This window comes from Artibeus jamaicensis, unplaced genomic scaffold (assembly GCF_021234435.1).
Source record: "Artibeus jamaicensis isolate MK-2021 breed Jamaican fruit bat unplaced genomic scaffold, CSHL_Jam_final scaffold_3307, whole genome shotgun sequence".
Taxonomy (NCBI): Eukaryota; Metazoa; Chordata; class Mammalia; order Chiroptera; family Phyllostomidae; genus Artibeus; species Artibeus jamaicensis.
The window spans coordinates 8,015,747-8,038,656 of NW_026522040.1; the positions used below are offsets into that span (position 1 = coordinate 8,015,747).

General features: G+C 41.3%; 1 protein-coding gene across 1 annotated transcript in view; it reads right to left on the reverse strand.

The window, feature by feature from the left end:
* Positions 1 to 22,910, reverse strand: part of SND1 (staphylococcal nuclease and tudor domain containing 1) — a 431,795-nt gene that overhangs the window by 392,414 nt on the left and 16,471 nt on the right. Inside the window, exons 2-3 of the mRNA XM_037167720.2 lie at positions 12,041 to 12,190; positions 1,673 to 1,793 (exon numbers count right to left, since the gene is read on the reverse strand). Coding sequence (XP_037023615.2) covers positions 1,673 to 1,793; positions 12,041 to 12,190 — 271 coding nt within the window. The remainder of the gene's footprint in view (positions 1 to 1,672; positions 1,794 to 12,040; positions 12,191 to 22,910) is intronic.

The following is a 22,910-nucleotide window of genomic DNA, read 5'->3' on the forward strand; positions in this document are numbered from 1 at the left end:
TTAAAAACAATATTAAAGATTATTTTAAGAATCAGATTCTCCTCACCTAAGCAATTTGACCATTTTGGTTGAAGACTGGGTTATTTAAATGAACTCTTAGACAGTGGCTCTTTATAGATATATCTGTGCCCACAGTGAAGTCTCTTTCAGGGTAATAGAAGACTGAATAGGAAATATTTTAAGTAATGAAACCCTTGAAAAATGCATTTGGAAGACAGGGTACATCTATTTATATTACATCCTTTCTAACCAGTAACCATCCAACAATAATGCTTAAGTGTTTTATTTCCTACTATAATTACTTACATTACGTGCAAAAGGAAAATCTGTCTCTTCTCTTTTCAAAAAGATTACATATATTACTATAGCTTCCCATCCAATCAAGAAACAGCCCTTCTCTGGGAGGCTGAAAATGGTGTTTCTCTACCAGGTAAATTTGACAAGACGCTTCCAAGTCATGCCCAACTCGCTTATCTAAGACCTCTAAATTAAAATCAGAATCTTAACAGGATGGGCTCTGCTCAGGTTGGTGGTTCAGATGGTTAGAACATCATCCTGATATGCCAAGGTTGCAGGTTCAATCCCCAGTCAGGGCACATACAAGAACCAACATTTGTTGGTTGCACTGAATGCACAAATAAGTGGAACAATTAAAGTGACCTCTCTCTCTCTCAATAGATTTTAAATTTTTTTCTGTAAAACGAATGTTAGCCTTGTCATTCTACCCTGCTTCCTTACTTCTAGTACAGACTACCCAAGTCAAATAGATTATCTAAAGCAGTTCAGTTGAAAGGTTATTTTATCAAATAATCACAGGAAACTTAAATATCTGCTACTAAAATAGTTCCATATGAACACAACTGTTTTATGCTTTATAAAGAACAGTCTACCAAGTATTTCAATTTCTGTTCTAACTCTAAACCATAATTTTTCTCTCCCTCTACCTAATTCAAGAGAGAACACCTAATACTGCATGAGCCACCTGGCTCAGCTAAACAATCAGTGTACGTGTACACGTCACATAAATGTATTTACTGAACACATACTCTGTGCCAGAGATAGATGCTTTACATACACTATCTCTTTAAACTTGCTCAATAATTTACAAATGAATGAACTAGGGCTTAGAAAAGTTAAGGGCTAAATTAAGTAAGGTTCCACGAAACAGGAGCCAGAATTCTAACCCACACGTTTACAACTCCAAAGCCTATGTTCTTCCCATTCAATTGCAAAGTATGTGGCTTGCAAAAAAACCCCCACAAGCCCTAAACAAATCCTTCTCTCCTAGAGAGTCTCCCCATGAGCAGAAGAAAAACCACAAGGCAGATAAAAGAAATAGAAGATGCAATTGGAAATCTATAGGAATTCAATTAGCCCTATGTCTCAGAAGCACATAGCCATTAAGTTTCATGGGCTGAAGGCCTAAATACAAGGAAGAATGCTACGCTGTACAACATACACCTAAACCAAGCCAGGAAAACAGGCCCAGAAATAAATAAGAAATAAAAATATCAGGTTATGTGGCATGGACTCACACTTACGACTACATCCACAGCCAACTGTCTCGGAGCCACCTCCACCAGCACTCACACTGGCCTTCCACCGGATGGAATCTGAAGGAGCTTCAGACTCGGAGAGGAGAAAAATGAGTCCTTTTGTCCTTGATACTCACCTTTTCCAAGGTAGATCATGCCATACTCTCGTCCCTGTGGAGTCTTGTTTTCTATCGTGAAACAGACTTCCTTCCCAATCAGCTTCTTCCGAAGGAACTCTCGAGCAGGAAATGCCCAGGGCTGAGAGACAAAACAAATGTGTCACATGAGAACTGCCTACTTTCCCACAATCAACATTCAAGTTCATTTCTTCAATATCCTAGCCCTGTGCTAGGCACTGAAGAGAGTATAAAAATAAAATGCACACAGCACAAATCACACACTTAGGGAGCTCATAAAAACAGGGTCTAGCAATTGGTTTGACCAGCACAGGCCCTAAAAGCAGACCTTACAGTTTTCCAGAGTCTGGCAGTAGCACCTTTCCCTGCATCGCCGTCTATTCAGAGCTATGGCTTACTTGGTGAATAATAATTGCCAATAATTTTATAGCACTTACCAGGTGCCAGCCACTATTCTAAATGCTTTTTATTTATCAACCCACTCCTGAGTAAGAAGTCCAGGCTCCAGAAATTCATGTAGCTAAAGGGAAGTCATAGACAACTACGACCTCCATTTGTTTGTCTCTATGTAGCACTTTCACTGACTATTAAACTAGTGTGAAACCGCACTGTCAACATAGGGAAAGGTTCTAGAACTAGAATGAGTCCTCTATTCAAGTAAGAGCCTTGCATATGTCATTCCCTCCACCTTTAAGAACAGCCAACAGAGTTGAGAATGTCAAGAACTATCCTCCCCAAAATGTCTCCTCTTCCTCTTCTGCTCTAGTCTGAAGCTATACAAGTGGGACCTTATAAAGGTCCCAGGATCTCCAGGAAAACACCAAGAACAGGTCCCGGTCAACTTCACAATGACACAGAGAGTTATCCATTAAAGACACTGAGACAAGGAGTGAGCCACACAGCTACACAATGGAAAGGAGAGTCTCCATGATCTCAAGACACTGTGCAAAGGAATGGTTTTGCCCCACTGTCAACCCATAGCTTCTGTGATGGTAAGGACAAAAGGAGATGTCTCCTCTGAATAAGCCCTGTCAGTCAGCAGTCACAGGCACTTGAAATTACAGTCCAGATCTAGCTCAGTTCCCTAAAACAGAAATGAGGGAGGGAGGAATAAGAGTTCAAGGAGTATATGATCAGCAAAAGTTCATGTGCAAAGAAAGTGCAGAGTATAAAAAAGAAGAGTGGTATGTGACAGGCACACAATGTCTATTATGACCTCATGGAGACACAGAACTCGGGCCCCACACAATAGAGAAGCAACAGTACATATGCGGCCTGGAAAGGAACCCTCTGCTGACCTTTTCAGCCCATGAGGATTATTCCAAGAGGTTATCCAATGAGATTTCCTAAAAGAAAAAATATTCATATGAGTTCCCAGACACCAGAAGCAACGAATTGGGCTGGTATTCACAAAAAACCAGTCCTGTTATATAAACCCAATGTGGATGGTTCTAAAAAGAACTGATCCTGAGAAAGTGCTATCAAAGACATAAAAACTTACATTCAATCACCTAATGCTCTTTCCTCAAAACACTAACAAGCAAAAGAGCCAATCACTCAATGATAATATAGAACTCACCGTATTTTACCAGCCCATTTGTACTTCTTGCCCCACTCCTAAAAATGAGAATCGATACCTGTAACCAAAGAGTCTGATGACTGATAAATGAGCCTAATTATCACCCAATCACAGAAACACTACTAAATCAAGTAACACAGGCTCCTGCCATTTTCATTAACTTGGTGATGTACTTAACTCTAAAAGTAGTTTCACCTATATGAGGTCTGTCCGGAAAAAGTCCAGCCATTGTTAATATAAGAACAGTTTGTGTGACATCAATGTAACCTGGCAGCCCAGGAGAATGGACTGGAACACATGTGTGAACAATAACTGTATCTTTATTGCACTAGTCAGTGGGGGTAGCAGACACCACTGAGTGAGCATATGTACTCTGTAGCCTTGGCATTCAAAATGATTGAGTAAAGCAACAAATCTGCATCAAATTTTGCGTTAAGTTTGAACGCTCCTCCACCAACACTATTCAGATGATTCAGAAAGCTTTCGGAGATGATGCGGTGAGTGTAGCACAAATAAAAGTTGGCACAAACACTTCAAAGATGGTCAAAAATATGTTGAAAGTAATCCACATGCTAGAAGGCCTGCAACAAGCAGAACACCTGAGAATGTTGAATGCACAATCAACAAAAATCAGCACCTGACAGTGTGAGAACTAGAAGCTGACCTGGGGGTTCCAAAAATCACTGTGTTCAATATTTTGACACAGGATCCTGGCATGAAACGTGTCATGGCAAAATTTGTTCCCCAGCTTCTGCTACCAAAGCAGAAGGAACACTGTGCTGCAGTTGAATGATTTGATCCAAACTGCTACTGATGAACCAGATTTCCTCAAGAAGGTTGTAACTGGAGATGAATGGTGGGTCTACAGCTATGATCTGGAAATAAAGGCCCAGTTCTCCCAATATAAGTTGTCTGGTTCTCCATGCCCTAAGAAGGCACAGCAAAGTCAGAGCAAGATCAAGACCACATTAACTGTGTTTTTTGATTGAGAAGGCGTTATCCACCATGAGTATGACCCTCCAGGCCAAACAATAAATAAGGAGTACTAACTACCTCAATGTTCTTCATTGGTTGAGAGATGCAATATGACAAAAATGGCCACAGCAATGAGCAACTGGTGACTGGAAGCTTCCTCACAACGCTCATGAATCACGTCTCATGCAGAGTTTTTTGGTGAAGTCATCAAATCACCCAGGTGGCTCAGCACCCCTATGGTCCATTTTTGGTGCCCTAAAATTTGTGGCTTTTCCCAAAACTAAAATCACTTTTGAAAGGGAGGAGATTTCAGACCATTGAGAGATTCAGGAAAATGTAATGGGGTAGATGATGGCAATTCCAACAAAGGATTTTGCAGTGTTTTGAACAGTGGAAGAGAGTAGGAGAACTGTGAGGGCCCAACACGTCTACTTTGAAGGAGACTGAGGCATCACTGTCCTATGTACAATGTGTCTTATATCTCCTTCGATAAATGTCCCTATTTTTCATACTATGTGGCCAGATACTTCCTGGACAGGCCTTGTAGATATAATACTTAGGATTTAATTCTGAGTGCCATATATTCAGTAACACACTAAATTCCTAAACACTTGGAAAAACTCTGATGAGACAAGTACTCCTGATCCACGTGGCTTAGTTGGTTGGGTGTCGTTCTGTAAAGCCAAAGGTCACTGGTTTGATTCTGGGTCAAGGCACATGCCTAGGTTGCAGGCTTGGTCCCCAGTGGAGCGTGTGAGAGGCAACTGACTGATGTTTCTCCCTCACATCCATGTTTCTTCTCTCCCTCTCTTTCTCTCTCCCTTCTTCCTCTCTAAAAATAAATAAATAAAATCTTAAAAAAATTTTTTTTCATTCCTACCAAATGGACTTAAAAAAAAAAAGTACTCCTGAAGGGGGCCAAGACTTCGATAAAAATTCATTTATCAAAAGTCATTTCACAACAAGGAAATATCTAGCCCCTGTGGAAAAACCTCCAGTATCTACAAACTGGGCAGCATTACTAAAAGTTTTTAAAGCTTGCTGAAGGAGCACCCTTCTCTAAGGGACTTGCATTTACAGCTGGTCAGTCACTGGGCTACAGGAGAAAGTCATACTAGAGTTTTTAAAAATGACATATACGTAATCCTATAAGAAAAAATAATCTAGTTTTTATAATCTTCCTTTTTTAGAGATTCTGCCTTCTCAAATTGGGCAAACTCATTAATTGGACGTGACATTAACCAGACATGATATTAACCGGGAGACTCAGGAAAGCAACTAACTCACTCCTCACAAGAGCAACAAAAGCACTCCAGGGAAAAATCTCAATAAAAGTGTCCGCACAGATGACAGCCAGCAGAAGGCTACCTGATGGAGAAGGCTATCCAAACACAGGCTCCCAGAGTAATTCTAAGAGACAAGTATAGGAAAACCTGCTCAAAGCATTCATCAAACAAGGTCCAGCAGGGCTTAATAGGAATAATAATTCTGGTCTATTCAAATGATGTCCCATAGCTCCATCTAAGAAGCAAATGGCCATTAAGTAGAAGGTCCCTCTTCCCTTTACAATGTCCAACAGTAGATGATTCAGCAGCTTGCTCTCCACCCCTAGACCCAAGCCAGGTTCTGTGTCTATGATGATGAAATGGAATTTTTTATTCCAATTTTTTCTTTGGACCAAACAGACTCCTGAACTGAAACCAGATTAAATACCACAAAAATATAAAACCTTGAAACTGTCTACTTTTGAACCTGGCCCAATGCTTTAAGTACTTCTTTTCCCTCCTTCTCTTCTAATCATCCCACTGCACCACCTGTATATATAACTAATCCCTCTCTCCCTCCACCACCCCACCAACTAAATTCTCAAAAGCTCTACTGACATAGGACTACAACGTTAATTTCTATATTTCTCATTAAACCAATGGAGCTTTGCACATAAGAGAAGCTCAATAAATCTGTGGGAAATAAATATATAATTTCCACAGTGTCCAGCAATGCAGCATCTAGGCTGCCTAAAGTAGCTAGGCAACACTGGGGATTAAGCTGCAACAGGGCAGTACAGGCTGGGGGCATGATGTGCAGCTGCTTTTATTTCTACCGGACTTAAGAGAAAGCTGAATTTCTTTGAAAAAGACATCATAGAGGAAAGTACAGAATAATCGAATGAATGATATTTGTGGTAGTGAAACAAAGAGAAGCTGATGAGCAATAATGTCTTTGACTCTATTTGAACGTGAAAACATGTATTTAGACAGCGTGTATTAAAACAATACAAAATCACAGACAAAGGGTAGAGCCACCATGCACAACCTGCTGATTCCCCAAAAAGACAGACTCAGGTTCTTTTCCTTATTATTCACATAAATGTGTATTCACTGTATACCTGCTTCACATCAGCACTGACCAGGCACGTGATGGGAGATAATGCCCCTCTTTTCAAGGAGCCTACATGGAGCAAGCCATATAAACATGAAATGGAATGCTATGAATGCTAGGACAGGACAAAAATGGAATGATGAAAGGAGACGTCAAGAGCAACTTCTCAGGAGGTCCAATCTTCAGAGACAGTAGGTGTTCACCAGGACACAAATGGAGAAGGAGTTCCTGATGGACGAAGCAGCATGAGCCAAGGCACAAGAAAGTAAGACTTAAGCGGCTCTTAATATTTTCAGCATGGCTGGAACTTAGCATCCCCAGGTGGGGTCAGCAAGAGACTAAAAGTCAAACCACAAATAGGCTAAGGAAGCATTTAGACTTGCTACAGAGGTAATGGGAATTCAGTGAAGTCTGAGAATGACACTGAGCAAAAAAAATAAACAAAAGTATGTTTCAAAAAGATCTGGGAGCACATAAAGAAAAGATCAGAAGGAGAATAAAGGCAAAGAGACTACTATTTCAGTATTCCAGAACTTTCACTCAAGATGGCCACACAGGTAAATTCCATATTCACCTCCTCCCACAACCCCATCAGAATTACAACTAAACTATAGAACAACCATCATTCAGAACTGCCTGAAATCTGACTGAATGAAAGTCCTACAACTAGGGAATTCAAGACGTCACGTGGAGAGTGGGAGGAAGGGCAGAGATGCAGAACAGGCTGGGCCCACGCCTACACGTGGCAGATAAAAACTGGGAGGGATATCTCGGCTGCAGAGGTGATGTCACCCATGAGGAGCAAGTGGTCCCAGCCCCACACCAGGCCCTGCAGCCCAGGGTTCCAGTGCCCGAAAGAGAAGTCCTCATAAATTCTTGGCTGTAAAAACCAGTGGAGACTGAGGCTGAGGGAGACGGAGGGCTTCTCTCCCACGCCTCTTCTAAAAGGCCCACACACAGACTTACTTGGATTCACCTCCTCTGAGCTCCAACCCTGGAACAGCAGCTTGAAAGGCACCACAGACATACAGGGAGGAACTGAATTGAACTGTCCAACATCAGAGTGAGAGCTGCGGGGGCAGCTTTCACCCAGAGAGAAATGCTGGCAGAGGCCACCATTCCTTTGTTGAGCCCTTCCCCAGCGGAGCCGGCAGGCAGGCACCATATTTGACATCTATCCCTGTGTGCCCCAACCCTACTCCTGTGATTCCAAGACCCCACTCCACCCATCTTTCAGGTCCAGTGGCATCTCCATACAAATGGCCTGTCTTGGCTCACGCTTCAAATTTTCCTAAATTCTCTCAAACAAGGTGCATCTGGCTTTAGCACTCTCTGTACCTCTTACTAAGTGGCCCCCAGCCCAACACTACTAGTAGCAGCCAGCCTTGGTTCATTGCTTGGCCTCGCCTGGGTACTTCCAAGCCCAGCACAAGTGGCAGCCATCTGCAGACTGCTTTGCAGCTCATGCGGGGTGGCCTCAGGCAGAACACACCCAGGAGGCACCAGAGCCAGCATACCCAGAGGGCAGCTTCACACCAAGTCGAAACATCACCACCCAACCACCTCCACAAACAGCACACTCAAGGGACAGACACGGCAGGCACCAGAGCCCCACAGAAGTAAATCTTGCTCTGTGGAGTGGACGACAGCTGCCCGTGGGAGGGAGCAAACAAGACACCAGAGGGAAAACCCAAACAACCACCACTGGACCCTACAGAACACCTACTAGTATACTAGTAGGCTACTCTGTCAAGCCTGCAAGACATAGCAGCTCTACCTAATACACAGAAACAAACACAGGGAGGCTGCCAAAATGAGACAAAAAACATGCCTTAAATTGAAAGAACAGAACAACACTCCAGTAAAAAAAAAACCAAAAAACTAAACTAAATGGAGACAAGCACTCTACTAAATGCAGAGTTCAAAACACCAGTTATAAGGATGCTCAACAAACTTAATGAGAACCTCAACAGCATAAAAAAGATCCAGTCAGAAATTAAGAATACAGTAATTAAAATGAAGGATAATTTACAGGAATCAACAGGAGAGTAGATGAAGCTGAGAATCAAATCAGCAATTTTAAACATGAGAAAGCAAAAACCACCCAATCAGAGCAGAAAAAAAACCCAAAAAGAATCCCACAAATGGGATAGTGTAAGGAGCCTCTGGGACAACTTCAAGCATACCAACATTTGCATCATGGGGGTGCCAGAAGAAGAGAGAAAGCAAGAAACTGAAAACCTATTAGAAAAAATAATGACAGGAAACTTCCCTAAGAAATAGACATACAAGTCCAGAAAATGCAGAGTCCCAAACAAGATCAACCCAAAGAAGCCCACACCAAGACACATCACAATTAAAATACAAAAGGTTAGCTCTGGCTGGTGTGGCTCAGTGGACTGAATGCCAACCTGCAAACCAAAGTCAATGGTTTGATTTCCGGTCGGGGCATATGCCTGGGTTGCAGGCCATGTTCCCAGTTGGGGGCATACAAGAGGCAACTGATCAGTGTCTCTTTCACACATCGATGTTCCTCTTCCTCTCTTTCAAATCTTTTTTTTTAATTAATTAAAAAATGCAAAAGGTTAAAGACAAAGGGATAATCTTAAAAGTAGCAACAGAAAAGCAGTTAAGTTTCCTACAAGGGAGCTCCCATAAGACTGTCAGCTAATTTCTCAGCAGAAACTTTGTAGGCCAAAATAGATTGGCAAGAAGCAAGAAATATGAAAATCAAGGACCTACAATCAAGATATACATAGCAAAGCTATCATTTACAATGAAATGACAGCTAAAGAGCTTCCCAGAGAAGAAAAAGCTAAAGGGGTTCAACCTCACCAAACTAGTATTATATAAAATATTAAAGGGTCTTCTTTAAGAAGAAAAAAGATAAAAAATATGAACACTATAATAGCAATAAATGCATATCTAACAATTGAATCTAAAAAAATAAATGAGCAGAACAGAAACAAATGGAAGGAGGGTTGGGAAAATGAGTGAAAAGAATCAAGGGATTAAGAAGCACAAATTGGTTGTTACGGGATGGTCATGGGGATGTAAAGTACAGCATAGGGAACATAGTAATATTCTAATAACTATGTATGGTGTCAGATGGGTGCAAGATTTATTGGGATGATTTGTTTAGTGAGTTATGTAATTAACGCCTAATCATTGGGGTGTGTATCTGAAACTAACATAAGAATGTACGTCAACTATAATTGAAAAATAAAAGTGACTTAAAAATGAAAAAAAAAATAATTCCAAGCACATGATCATAGTTGGACACAGAACACTAGGAGTAGGAACGAAGTTTCAAGATTAGAGAAGAAGTTTTAAGGAGAAAATATTTAGGTCTCGATAAAGGCCTAGATGTTGGTGGGTAGGGATGGATGAAACAAGAGCAAGGGAAATCAGGTTACTGACTTGAGTTACCCGTTGGCGCCACTGCTTACTTGAGCCATAGAAGTTTCAAGGGCATGCTTCAGGGAAAAACCAGATCACAGCAGGTTGAGGGGAGACTGGATTATTAGGATGGAGAAATAGTGACTATAGCTGAGAAAGGGTAAAATCGATAGCTATCAAATACTTCCTATCAGAGACCTTTGAAGAGTTACTAGGAGTAATTCAGTGATGATGAATTGCTCGGAAAGAAACAAAAAGCAAAAACTATCCCTGTGAACTGTATAAATATATAAAACTAAAATGAGACCTGGGGTCAGATTATGTGGTATTCTTTCAACTGGGATAGTTCTGGTAAGATTTCATTGTACTGTTACACAGGATACAAAGATTTAGAACAAGCTCCAACTGGCATTGCATTTCTCTGCCCTAGATTTTCATCCACAAAACAAGAAATTAAAACCATTTTTTCCTAGAGGCTACACTGCTTCTTCCTTCTGAGGAGATGAACTTAATCAGCTCTAGCCAGCTAGGGCCAACACTCTTCTCTCAGAAGCAGTCAAGCTGTTATACAACATACAACCGAAAGGAAAGAACTATTCAAAGTGTTGGTCAAAAAAAGCACTTTGCACCCAAAATTTGAGAGGTGCTGAGATATTTAATCTTCAGTGCTTGGTCTAACAGTACTAGGAGTATCTGTAACAGCAGAAAATAATAAATAAAACTAGTAACAATCACAGCTAACAACTAAGTATTTTGAAGGCATGTGCTAAGCATTTCACTATTATTATTCTCAATAACTTGTGTTGAAAGAGGACCAATGAGAAAGACCTGATTTTGATCTATTTAAATGTCATTACCCCAACAATCTGATTGCTATTAAAAGAAAAATTTGGAACGATTTTCTCAATTTTTTTCCTTGCATTGCTTCACTATCTTCTTAATTGAAACAAAATACCCTTTGTTATAGATGGAAAAAAACCTAAACATTTTCCCTAAATAAAAGATTCCCATGAGCTGCTTTTTATTCTTCAATTGTATGTCGGGGAATAGCAGAGAAAAGCTGAGGTGTCAACTTGCCCAACATCATTAAGTTGGGGCAAATGATCGGAATCCAGAAATTTCAATTTTGACAGCCAAAGCAGAACTAAAGAAAAGACAAGATGTCGTATTTCAAAGTCTCGGAACCAAGATAACTAAACAATGCCAAATTAGGACTCACAGCGGCTGCCTGGAGAGACCAGACCTGAAGGAGTCCAAGGCGCCCACAAGGAAGGCGAGGTAGCTAAGCATCAGAGGTCGGGGGCAAGGGGTAAGGAGGGGACGGTGGAGTGAATGCTCGGAAATTTCTCACATTACCTTACGTAATACAATGGTTCTTGACTAGCACTGAGCCACAAGTTTCCCTGAAAAAAAAACTGATAAAACCTCTTCCTTAAAAATACATGTCTACACAAAATTTTCCAAACATCACACAGTTCCAAAACCTTTAGGGGCATATGGATCCCAGATTAAAAATGTGTAATGAAGCACAAACCTAGCATTTAGAGTATGCTGCCATTCATTCAGGAAAATGAGAGTGCTTGCACAAGTGAGAAATGTCTCTGGATAGAGACACAAGTAACATCAGTAGTCCTTGGGGAACAGAATTTGACTTCTCACTGAATACCCTTCTGAATTTTGAATGTGAATGAAGGATTCAAACACAAAATAGTATAAGAGCTCTGACAAAAGCAATGCAAACCTCAAACAGCCAAGACTACCTAAGAAATGTTCTAACAGTAAGAATCTAACCTATTTCAAGAGGTGGAGGAGTGAAGCACTGACAAACCTAAAAAGACTCTACAACCTAAGGGAAAGGTTATGAGAAAAAGCCCCGAGACTGGAATTACTGGCAAGGGCAGTGAATGTATATAAACCAATGCAAGATACTATGGGTATATCTAGAGTCATCAGTTCTGTAATGTAAAAACACTCAAAATACATAGAAAAGAAAGACTGGGCTATCAACTGGGTTCACAGCCTCACAAAGAACCTACCTCATCAGGTGTATCTTTTGCATCTGGCTGTGTTGCAGCCGCCCGGCGGGCCAGGTTTCCAGCTCGAATGTTGCTCAGGTTGATCTGCCTTTCAGGAGGAGGCCCACCACGAGGCTGCCCTCGGACAATGATGGCACACCCTGACAGGACCTGAGCGTGGAGAGAGAAAAAAACAGAAAATTAGCAATCTAGAGGTAACAACAGCACGTAGTACAGATTGTTCAGCCCTGGCTGGTGTGGTTCAGTGGGTTGAGCATCAGCCTGTGAACCTAAAAGTCATCGGTTTTCTGGTCAGGGCACATGCCTGGGTTGTGGGTCAGGTCCCCATTCAGGGGCACGTGAGAGGCAACTGACCTCTCACACATCATTGTTTCTCTACCTTTCTCCTTCCCTCTCCCTCTCTAAAAAATAAATAAAATCATTAAAAAAATACACACACACATATTGGGGGCAGTATTGATAGATGCATATATCGGTACTGTCCCACTATGTAGAATGGTACTTGGCACCTTGGAGGCACTCAAATATTTGTTGAGTGAGCAAATGAATGAAATTATTTTTAATTTTATAAAAGAAACACCCACATAAAAACTTGAGCTGAAGTCTGAAATTATTTGACCTAAAAATAGAAGTAGAAATTATACAAATGATAGAAAAGTCATAAAATAGACTGGGGTGAAGAGGTACATGAGATGGGGAGGTTAATGACCTTTGTAATTTCATCCCTGCAAGCACCATGGCCACCTGTGTTCTTTTCAATTATTAGCAAGTTAATGTCTCCATCCATACATTCCATTCCAAGGCAGAAGCAAGCAATGGAAGGTCTGAGAAAAGGGGACACTGGAGGAAGAAGCCCCTACACACCATCTGGAAGAAGCTGAGTGACAGCAGTACAGCCAGAGCCCAGGATTCAACACTTCCACCGTGCAGAGCGCTCGTAGTCTAGGCTAAGTCAGAGATCCAGAAGTAATACAAGAAAACCCATGTTCTAGATGACTGAAGCAGAAGAATCTAAGCGCCTGGGCTCCTGAGCACCACAGCACCTTTCAGCTCTCCAATCAAAGGCACCAGGCATAGAACCTCCTGGCAACCATGAAAAGTGCTCTGAAGCTCACTGGTATTTAACTTTTAAATATTTGCAGGGGAGAATAAAGAAGGATTTCAAATGGGAGAAGAGAAGAAAAGGTGTAAAGAAAAAATGGCAAATAGTACCTTTGCTCAGCAAGGCATAATTTAATAAAAGGTGGGCTCAGGCACTGGCTTCACTAGATCTGAAAGACCCTCATTTCGAAGCTTCAAAACAAGAAAAGTTGCTTAAAGGTCACAGATAGATGACTGGAGAGTTCTGCCAACATAGAGCTCAGCAGTAGACAAGCGCAAGGAGCTCTCTATAAAGGAACAGTTCCTGGAAAGGAAGCCAAATCAGAGGAGGAAAGAAGGAGTACAAAGGGAAGCCTCCCCTATACACATCTGCTTAGCTAACAACTCCCCTTCACCCCTCCACCTTAACTAATGTTTAAGTTGTGAAATACTAATATAAATATTAATAGTAAAACATAAATGTACATATTAAAGAATAAGATAAACACACAACTGAGTAATCACCACCCACGTTAAGAACTGGAAGAACCTTGGGTCTCCCCCATCCCCTTCTCTACTTGTAGCCTCTCCCTTCTCCCTACCATTATGATCATCGCTCCCTTGCTTTTAGGTACAGTTGTACCACCTAAATACACATCTCTAAGCAATATGGTTTCATTTTACCTATTTCTGAGCCCTATATAAATTGAGTCTAGTGCACATACCCATAAGTAACTTGCTTCTTTTGCTCAATGTTTCTGTTTTTTTTTTGATGAAACTCATACATGGTAATGTGAAACACTAATTCATTCACTTTCACCGCTCTATAGCGTTGGGAACCACCCTGCCTGGTTTCAGAAGCTGTAACTCCCCCTGGGTAAGGCTGAGTGGGAGACCTTGGGACCAAAGCTTATCTCCCTGGTAGGAACGCTGCCTCTGCCACCTTTTACTTCACCCTGCTTGGTCCTGGGTGGATGACTGGTTAGCCAATGACAGGAAAGATTCCTCAAGGGAGGGACGAGCTAAGACAGGAGTGGTCATGAAGGCGCCCTCAGGGAAGGACTTGGGGGGCTATAGAAAAAGGGGATGATAGACCCCTGCTCCTCAGCTTTTACATAGCCTGAGTCCTTATTCTGTAAGAAGTCTCCTAATCTCTTGGCTGCCGGACTTCCCCTGCCTGACTTAAGCCTGAAACAATGACAGAGGTGGTGCAACCCTGTGCTGAAAAGGGCAGGTTCCCTGGGGGCAATCGGACCTAAGAAAGAATGCATAAAATCCTGTGAAACCTGCTTTGCTAAGAATGTTCTCAGTTTTCTGATAAGGGTCCAAGCATAAAATGAGTTTGTTCCCCAAAGTTTTATGGCCATGTAGCTAACTGACCCAGACTCAGAATAAGCCCTCATAGTTCTTTGTATGTTATCTATTGTTTGATCCTTACTGCCTGATAATGACTGATGAGCTTTACCTGTATTCCTGTGCAAACTGAGCCCAATAAAAGCCCACTGAGGAAAGGGCTCTTAGCCCTTCTCCTTTGAGAGTTTGGCCACCTTTCCTCCACAAGCGAATCATGTCTTGGTAGTCTGATTCTCATCTGCGTTGGACTGGGGGGGTGCTCTGTGGGCAAAGCTCCCCCACACTATAGCATTTATTCCACTGTATGACTGTGAGACAATCCATCTATCCATTCTACTACCTTGTTACAGAAATTCTGTCCAAAAATACACATATCCCAACTTAAAAAAATATAGTGCTCCAGCTCTGGCTGGTGTGGCTCAGTGGATGGAGCACCTGACTGTGAACCGAAGTGTTGCCAGTTTAATTCCTGGTAGGGTACATGCCTGAGTGTGGGCCAGGTTCCCAGCTGGGAGCACATGAGAGGCAACCGATAGATGTCTCTCTTGCACATCAGTGTTTCTCTCCCTCTCCGTCTCCCTCCCTTCCCCACTCTCTAAAATTAAATAAATAAAATCATTTTTAAAATAAATAAATAGTGCTCTAATAAATATCTAAATATTCCCATTAGACAAGACATAGACCTCGGTCTTAATGGCTCCCCCTGGCTACACCATGACACACACAGTGATAGACTGTCTCCTTACCAGTCATGCTCTTCATTTTTAGCCTTTCTGATCAAGTGTGACCTGCAATTAAAGTCCACAGCTGCCAACCACACTGCTTTGCAAGAGTCTTTCCTGAGAAGCTATGCTCTGATATCAGCCCAGGGAACTGACATTCTAGAAAGACAGGCCCAAAGCAGAGGATGTTTCATGTTCCTAAACTGAGAAAGACCAAAGGAAAGAAAAGAGCTTGAACCTAATTCATTTACAGTTAATTCTTCACAAGTAGAAGGAACAACAGAAGCACATTTTAGAATATGTGCGCTTGAAATCATCCACGCAAAAACTCCAAAGAGGGCCAAGGAGAGCCCAGCTACATACAGCAGCAAAATCAGAGTATCTGTTTCCACTGCCTGCTCCCCGGTTTTATTAAGTTTTCACAAAAAATAATAAAACACTCCCAGTAAAGCCAGTAGCTCTTGGTAAGCCCAGCTGGAACAACTAAGGCCTATTTATAAGAAAACATACCTTGGCCAATCAAGGTAAACTCTGATAAATGAGCACTGACCAAAGCCAGGAAAGAATCCTTATTTCTCAAGTCTGAAAAAGGCCACTAAAAAGCTCAAGAACGGAATGACCGATGAGAGGAGCCCCCTTTCCCCCCTAAATATCAGGCAGTTTATTACCTCCAATGCCTCCAGCTGGTACACTAGGTCCCTGGGGAACAATGAGTCTGTAACCACTATCCTGCCCTCATTAAGGCCTTTGGCAAACAACTGTGCATAGGAATTTTGCAAAGCTTCCTTTGTACACCCTCCCTTCTCCCAGAATGCTATTCTAAAAACTGCTATCAGAACCTCTTTACATTATTGAACCAAATAATGTCATTTAGACAATAATAAATGCCTGAATCAATACTGGAGAGAGATGACTTTTACTTTATAGGTTGCTCCATACCTTTTTTGTACTATTGTATTTTTAAAATCAAGCAGCACTCACCAATTCAACTTCCTAAGTGACAAGAACAGATACTCATGTGGCAGACGTTATTCCCGCAGAAGGAAAGAACTGACACATGTAATCTTTACTCCGAAACTCTCTCCCCCTCCTTTGGCCACAGCCTTAGCAGAGATGCAGGAAGAAACTCTTGTCCACAGACCATTATGGAAGGAAGAGAGACCTGTCTATAAGGGAAGAACTAGTTTCCTTCCTAGTATTTACAGGAACTAAAGTAGCAGGAAGGAGGTATAGTTTGTTTTGAACTATCTCCATTTCATCTTCCAAGTACCATTAAACTCCCTCCCTCCACCTGCCTCACTTGTCCAATGACCTTCTCATATCTAATGTTCCCCACCAAATAAAGCCAAGGAAAAATAGCTCCTAGAGGGGAAAAATACATAAAATGTCTTGAAGCAAAATATGAAGAAAAAAAAAAAGCCAGGGGTCTGTCTACATATCAAACTCAATGTTTGTCTCCTATGGCATCAAAAGAAGCAATTTTTCCTCTGTGAAAGAACTGGCATCTAAGCTGATTATTTATAGTTTTATTCATTGATTGATTCCTTTATCATTAATTAATTAAGTGGAAATTTAATGACATTGTTCCTGACAAATGGTATATACTGCAGTGAGATAAAACAAACATGTCTGTTCTTAGAGAGCTGACATTCTAGTGGGAGGAGGAGGTAGACAAACGATAAGCCTAAGTACAACATACCATTTGTTTATCGGAATTTTAATTTCAGAAGAATATTAAGATTGAGAGGAAACTGTCACAGGTAATTGTTCTGCCAAAGCTGTACTGATTCATGTTGCAATTCATGCGGTAATTATCCTTAGCTGCTAATTTATAGGGCATAGAAAGCAAGTCATATGGTAACTGCTTTATCCAATTACATTAATAAAATGACATTCTAGAAAAACGATTTTAGCCCTACTTCATACAGCAGGGGTTTGTGAAAATAGCTGTCACAATGAGTCAGTTTGATTGAGGTTATGGATTAGACATTTCTCAGCTCTGCCAATAAAGGCTGCAGAGGAACGCAGCGTGATTCAGAGGACCTGGCTTCAGGGCACAAGGCGGGTGGTGACAAAGGCTGAAATAACCAGCTGAGAAGGAAAATGGGGACTCAAACTGTTCAAACCCACTTATAGGCTTACTAGGAGATTTACCCTACAGTGCGACACTTCATGGGTAGCCACTAAAATGTTGCCCAGCAACAGGAACACCAGGCAGATCTTCACTGGATCCTGATGAACAATTTGGTACATTTAACTCTTAAACCTCCAGACCACAGACACCAGAAGATAGAATAATTCTTAAAACAAAAACCTAGCAACACTATACTTTAGGCAAACAGCGTGATGGTGTAGAAATCCATAAGCATGTCCAAAAAAGCTAGTATGTTTTTCACAGCCCAAGAGCAAAAATCATCTCAGCCTGAGAATGGAATCTGATCAATTGAGAGCACCTTATTTGCTACAAGGACTGGCAGAGCTAATAACAGATCTTAGCAATATTTGTCAATATTCATATTACATAAAGAATGAAGGTCCAATATAAAGAATAAAGACAGCCATCTAATGAACACTAAAATATTACCCCAAAAAAGCCCAAAATAAACTCATACATTTACAGTCAGTTGAACTTCAACAAGGGTACCAAGATAATTTAATGGGGAAGGAATAATCCTTTCAACAAAACTGAAAACTGGGTATCCATGTACAAAAGAATGAGATCAATAACTTTTGTAGATGGTGTGAGATAGAAAACATCAGATGTAAGAGCCCTAAATGTAAGAGTTAAACCATTAAATTCGTAGGAAAAAAAGGAGGTGTAAATCTTCACCTTGGATTAGGTGATGATTTCTTAGACACAATACCACCTGAGAAAGCACAACCAACCAAAAAAATAATATATGTATAAATTGAACTTCATCAAAATTAAAAACATTGTGCTTCAATGGACACTTAAGAAACTGACAAGAAAAGCATGTGTTGTATAAAAGTCCAGTATCTAGAAGAGAGAACTATTATAACCCAACAATAAAGGCAACCCAATTAAAAACAAAGACAAAGAATGTGAAAAGACATTTAACCAAAGAATATATACATACAAATGGCCAATAAGCACATAAAAATACCCAACATCATTAGTCATAAGGAAAATGCAAATCCAACCACCATGACAACACTTCACAGCCACTATAACTACAACCAGTAAGACAGACAATAACAAGTACTGGCAAGGATGTGGAGAAATCGAAAGCCACATACACTGCTGGTAATGCAGTCAGTTTGGAAAACAGTCTGACAGCCCTTCAAACAGTCTGTTTGAACTTTTGTTCAAAGGTTAAACAAAAGACTTGTTACCATATCACCCAGCAATCCCATTCCTGGGTATACACCTAAGAAAAACAAAACATTATGTGCTCATAAAAACTTGTATAAAAATACTTACTGCAATGATCCATAATAGCCAAAAAGAATGCCAACAATCCAAATGTCCATCAAGCGATAAATAAATAAAATGTGGTTTAACTTCCAGCTAAGATGGAGGCGTAGGTGGAAACACTGTGCCTCCTCGCAAAACCAAGTTTAAAGACAACAAAGTTTTAGTAACAAAAATGCAACCAAAACACAGAAAATTGAACTGTATGGAAGTCCGACAACAACGGACCATTCGGCCAGACCAGTAAGAGGGGCAGAGTCAGCAGCTGGTAGAGCAGGGGTCAGACAAGAAAAAGCGGCAGGACCGACCCAGGCATGCAAGCGGTGGTTGGCAGATCCCAGGTGTCGGGTGGCAACGGGCAGACCCAGTGAGGGTGCCAGGCGGCTGGCTGACCATGGTCACACATTCTCACGCACATAAACCAGGTGAAGGGGCAAGCAATGAGACCACGCAGGCTAGGGCCCCAGTGACAGGAATTAAAGCCTAGAAGCACCAAATGGAAAAATTTTCAGGGTTGAGGTACCGGGAAAAGGTCCCAGGCTCACAGAGAGTTTGTTGGAGAGACCCACAGGGTCCTAGAGGGTGTACAGACCCACACACCCGGGAGCTGGCACCAGGGGGCCTGGCTTGCTTTCAGGAAGCAGCAGAAGGGAATGAGGTCTGAGAGAGAGTTCGACAAATGCCATTGCCCCTCTCTGACCCTGCCCCGACATATAGAGTCAACTCACAGACTGGGTCACCCCGCTGTGGTGAACACCTAAGGCTCCACCTCTCATACTTAACAGGTGCGAACAGACCAAAACATTATAGCTCAAGAAGAACAGCTCGAAGCCCCAGAGTCGATACTTCTAAGCAAACAAGAAATTGCCAACCTATCAGATGCACAGTTCAAAACACTGGTGATCAGGATGCTCACAGAACTGGTTGATTTTAGTCACAAATTAGAGGTACAAATGAAGGCTAAACTAATTGAAATGAAGGGAAATGTACAGGAAACCAACAGTGATGGAAACAAAACTGGGACTCAAATCAAGGGAGTGGACCAAAAGGAAGAAAAAAATGACCAAAAGGAAAAGAATGAAGAAACAAGAATTCAAAAAAATGAGAGGCTTAGGCACCTCCAGGACATCTTTAAACGCTCCAACATCTAAATTACAGGAGTACCAGAAGGGGAAGAAGAACAGTCACGAGTGAAAACCTTATTTGAACAAATAATAAAGGAGAATTTCCCCAATCTGGCAAAGGAAATAGACTTCCAGGAAGTCCAGGAAGCTCAGAGAGTCCCAAAGAAGATGGACCCAAGAAGGAACACACCAAGGCACATCATAATGACATTAGCCCAGATTAAAATGAAGGAGAGAATCCTAGAAGCAGCAAGAGATAAGGGGACAGTAACCTACAAAGGAGTTCCCATCAGACTGTCAGTGGATTTCTCAAAAGAGACCTTACAGGCAAGAAGGGGCTGGAAAGAGGTACTCCAAGTCATGAAATCCAAAGACCCACATCCAAGATTGCTCTATCCAGCAAAGCTTTCATATAGAATGGAAGGAGAGATAAAGTGCTTCCCAGATGAGGTGAAGTTCAAGGAATTCATCCTCACCAAGCCCTTATTATATGAAATGTTAAAGGGACTTACCTAAGAAAAAGAAGATAAAAATATGAACAGTGAAAGGACAGCAAACTCACAGTTATTAAGAACCACACCTAAAACAAAAGCAAACTAAGAGGACAGCTAGATCAGGAGCAGAACCACAGACATGGAGATCACATGGAGGGATAGCAAAGGGGAGTGGGAGGAGGAGAAGGGGGGAGAAGGTACAGAGAACAAGTAGCATAGACAGTAGGTAGAAAATAAACAGGGGAGAGGGCAAGAATAGCAGGGGAAATATAGAAATCTAAAGAACTTGTGACACATGGACATAAACTAAAGGGGGGGGGAATGGTGGGGGAGAGGTATGCAGAGTCGAGGGGAATGAAGGGGGGAAATGGAACAACTGTAATGGTATAATCAATAAAATATATTTTAAAAAATAAAAAATAAAATAAAATGTGGTTTACCCATAAAATGGTATTATTTAGAAATTTTTTTAAAATTGAAGTACTGATTGATGCTACAATATGGACGGACCTTGAAAACATTATGCTAAATGAAAGACACCAAAAAGAAAAAGCCACATACTGAATGATTCCACTTATATGAAATGTACAGAATAGGCGAATTCATAGACACAGAAAATACATTAGTGGTTCCAAATGACTGAAGGGAGGAGAAAACAAGAGGTAACTATTAATGGTTAAAAGCTTTCTTTTTCTTTTGCTTATTGAAAATGGTATGGAATTAGACAGTGATGATAATTGCGTGAATACAGTATAAATCACTGAACTGTATATTTTAAGGTGAATTTTATGGTACATAAATTTATTTCAATGTAATAGAATTTTAAGGTCCAATACAGAAACACAAAAGCATAGACACATAAAAATGTGTATCAATCCTACAGAGGATTTCCGTATCTTACGGAAAAGATTAAATGCTAAGCTGAACAATACTAACAAAAAAATTGGGGAGCCCTAGCTGATGTGGCTCAGTGGGTTGAGTGCCGGCCTGTGAACTGAAGGGCTGCTGGTTCAATTCCCGGTCAGGGCACATGCCTGGGTTCCAGGCTGGGTCCCTGGTTGGGGAAGTGCAGGAGGCAACCAATCACTGTTTCTCTTGCACATCAATGTTTCTCTCCCTCTTTTTCTCTCTCTCTCTAAAAAATAAGTAAAATCTTAAATTTTTAAAAAAAATTTTTAAAGGCAGCTAACACAGAACCCAAAGTCAGGCCTGGTGACTCACCACAGAATGTACTGTAAATTTTCAAGTCCTCTAGAAATGACAAGACAGAAGTCACAGGAAGGAAGCAGAACTTCAGCGTAATTTACAAAACTTTCAAAGGGTAAAAATGAGTGAAAAGAGTGTAAGTTTTTCGAGACCAATACGGCAAGTACAATGAAGTCCTCTCCCTATGTGGCACAGAAAAGAGAACCAGGAAAGTCACTAGGCTGAAAGGTTCACTATGCCATCTGCGAGCCTGGAACTGCCACAACCCAAAGGCCGCCTGTGTAGGGGCTTGTCAGAGTGACAAAGAGCAAGCCAGGGAGACTCTTCTCTGGACAAGGCATTTTCTCCTCCTAAAAATACCACCAGGGAACAGGGAGGGATTTGTGATGGACAGGTAGGAAATATTTTATTACATACACTTTAATGAAGCAGAAAAATTCTAAAGAAATGGAATTGAAGCAAGAATAACCAATAAGAAACTAAATTGGAGAAAGTTTCAGAAAGTCTAGCAGGAAAAAAGTTTTCTATCAACCAGAGCTGTTGCTTCCAAAGGAAGAACCATCTCTTGAAAATTAAAGTCATTTAAACAAAAAGCGAGCGATCCTGAAAGAACGTAAGCTGTGTGGTCTGGGAGGTCTTTCCCAGAAGAGTCACCAACACAGCCAGCTTCTTCTTTCTTTTTCTGGCAAGAGCAAGAAGCAAACCTAAACTAGACAGCTCGCCAATCAAACACAACGAACTGGAAGCCCGTGGCCTCCTAGCATGCCGCTGCACTTGCTCGGAGTGCACTGGCGCATTCAGCACAGACAAGCTTAAGTGGCAGCTCCCAGGTGTACCAGCTGTACCACAAATTGGGCCTCAGTTTGGAAATAGGGGAGTTTAATTCTCTTGGAGACTACAAATATCATCTCCAGAGAGAAGGCAGCCACAGAGAGCATTTAATCTGAGCCCTTTGATTTTACAGATGAAAAAGCAAGCAAGACAGGTGAAGTGACTTTTGCTTAAAATAAAGTATTGATGGCAGAACAAGGGCTAGACCTGAAATCCCCTCAGTGCAGACACCCCAATATGCCACACGTAGAAACAAGCATCTGGGGAGCTGATGTCTTGTTAGAACAGTATCTGAGGTTACCTACCGATTGAATCTTTTTTCCAATTAAAATCTCCATTTGTATGTGCCAGCACAGCAGGTGTCAGAGATTAAATCATTAAGCAAGTAAAGCTCCTATGACCCAAATTAAACCAACATTTATTAAACACTACCATATGCAAGCCATGATGATTCACTGTTTGGGGTTGTTGCCAAAAATAAAAATGCCCCTTGGTATTCAAGGCTGTAATACAACGGAATTTCCTTCTTCTGTTAAGGAACCCCAAGAAAAAGTATTCCTGATGGCGAGCATTTTTCCTCCTCCCTTCGGGGGCAAATGGAGGTGAAGCAGGGGTTGTCAGGGCAGA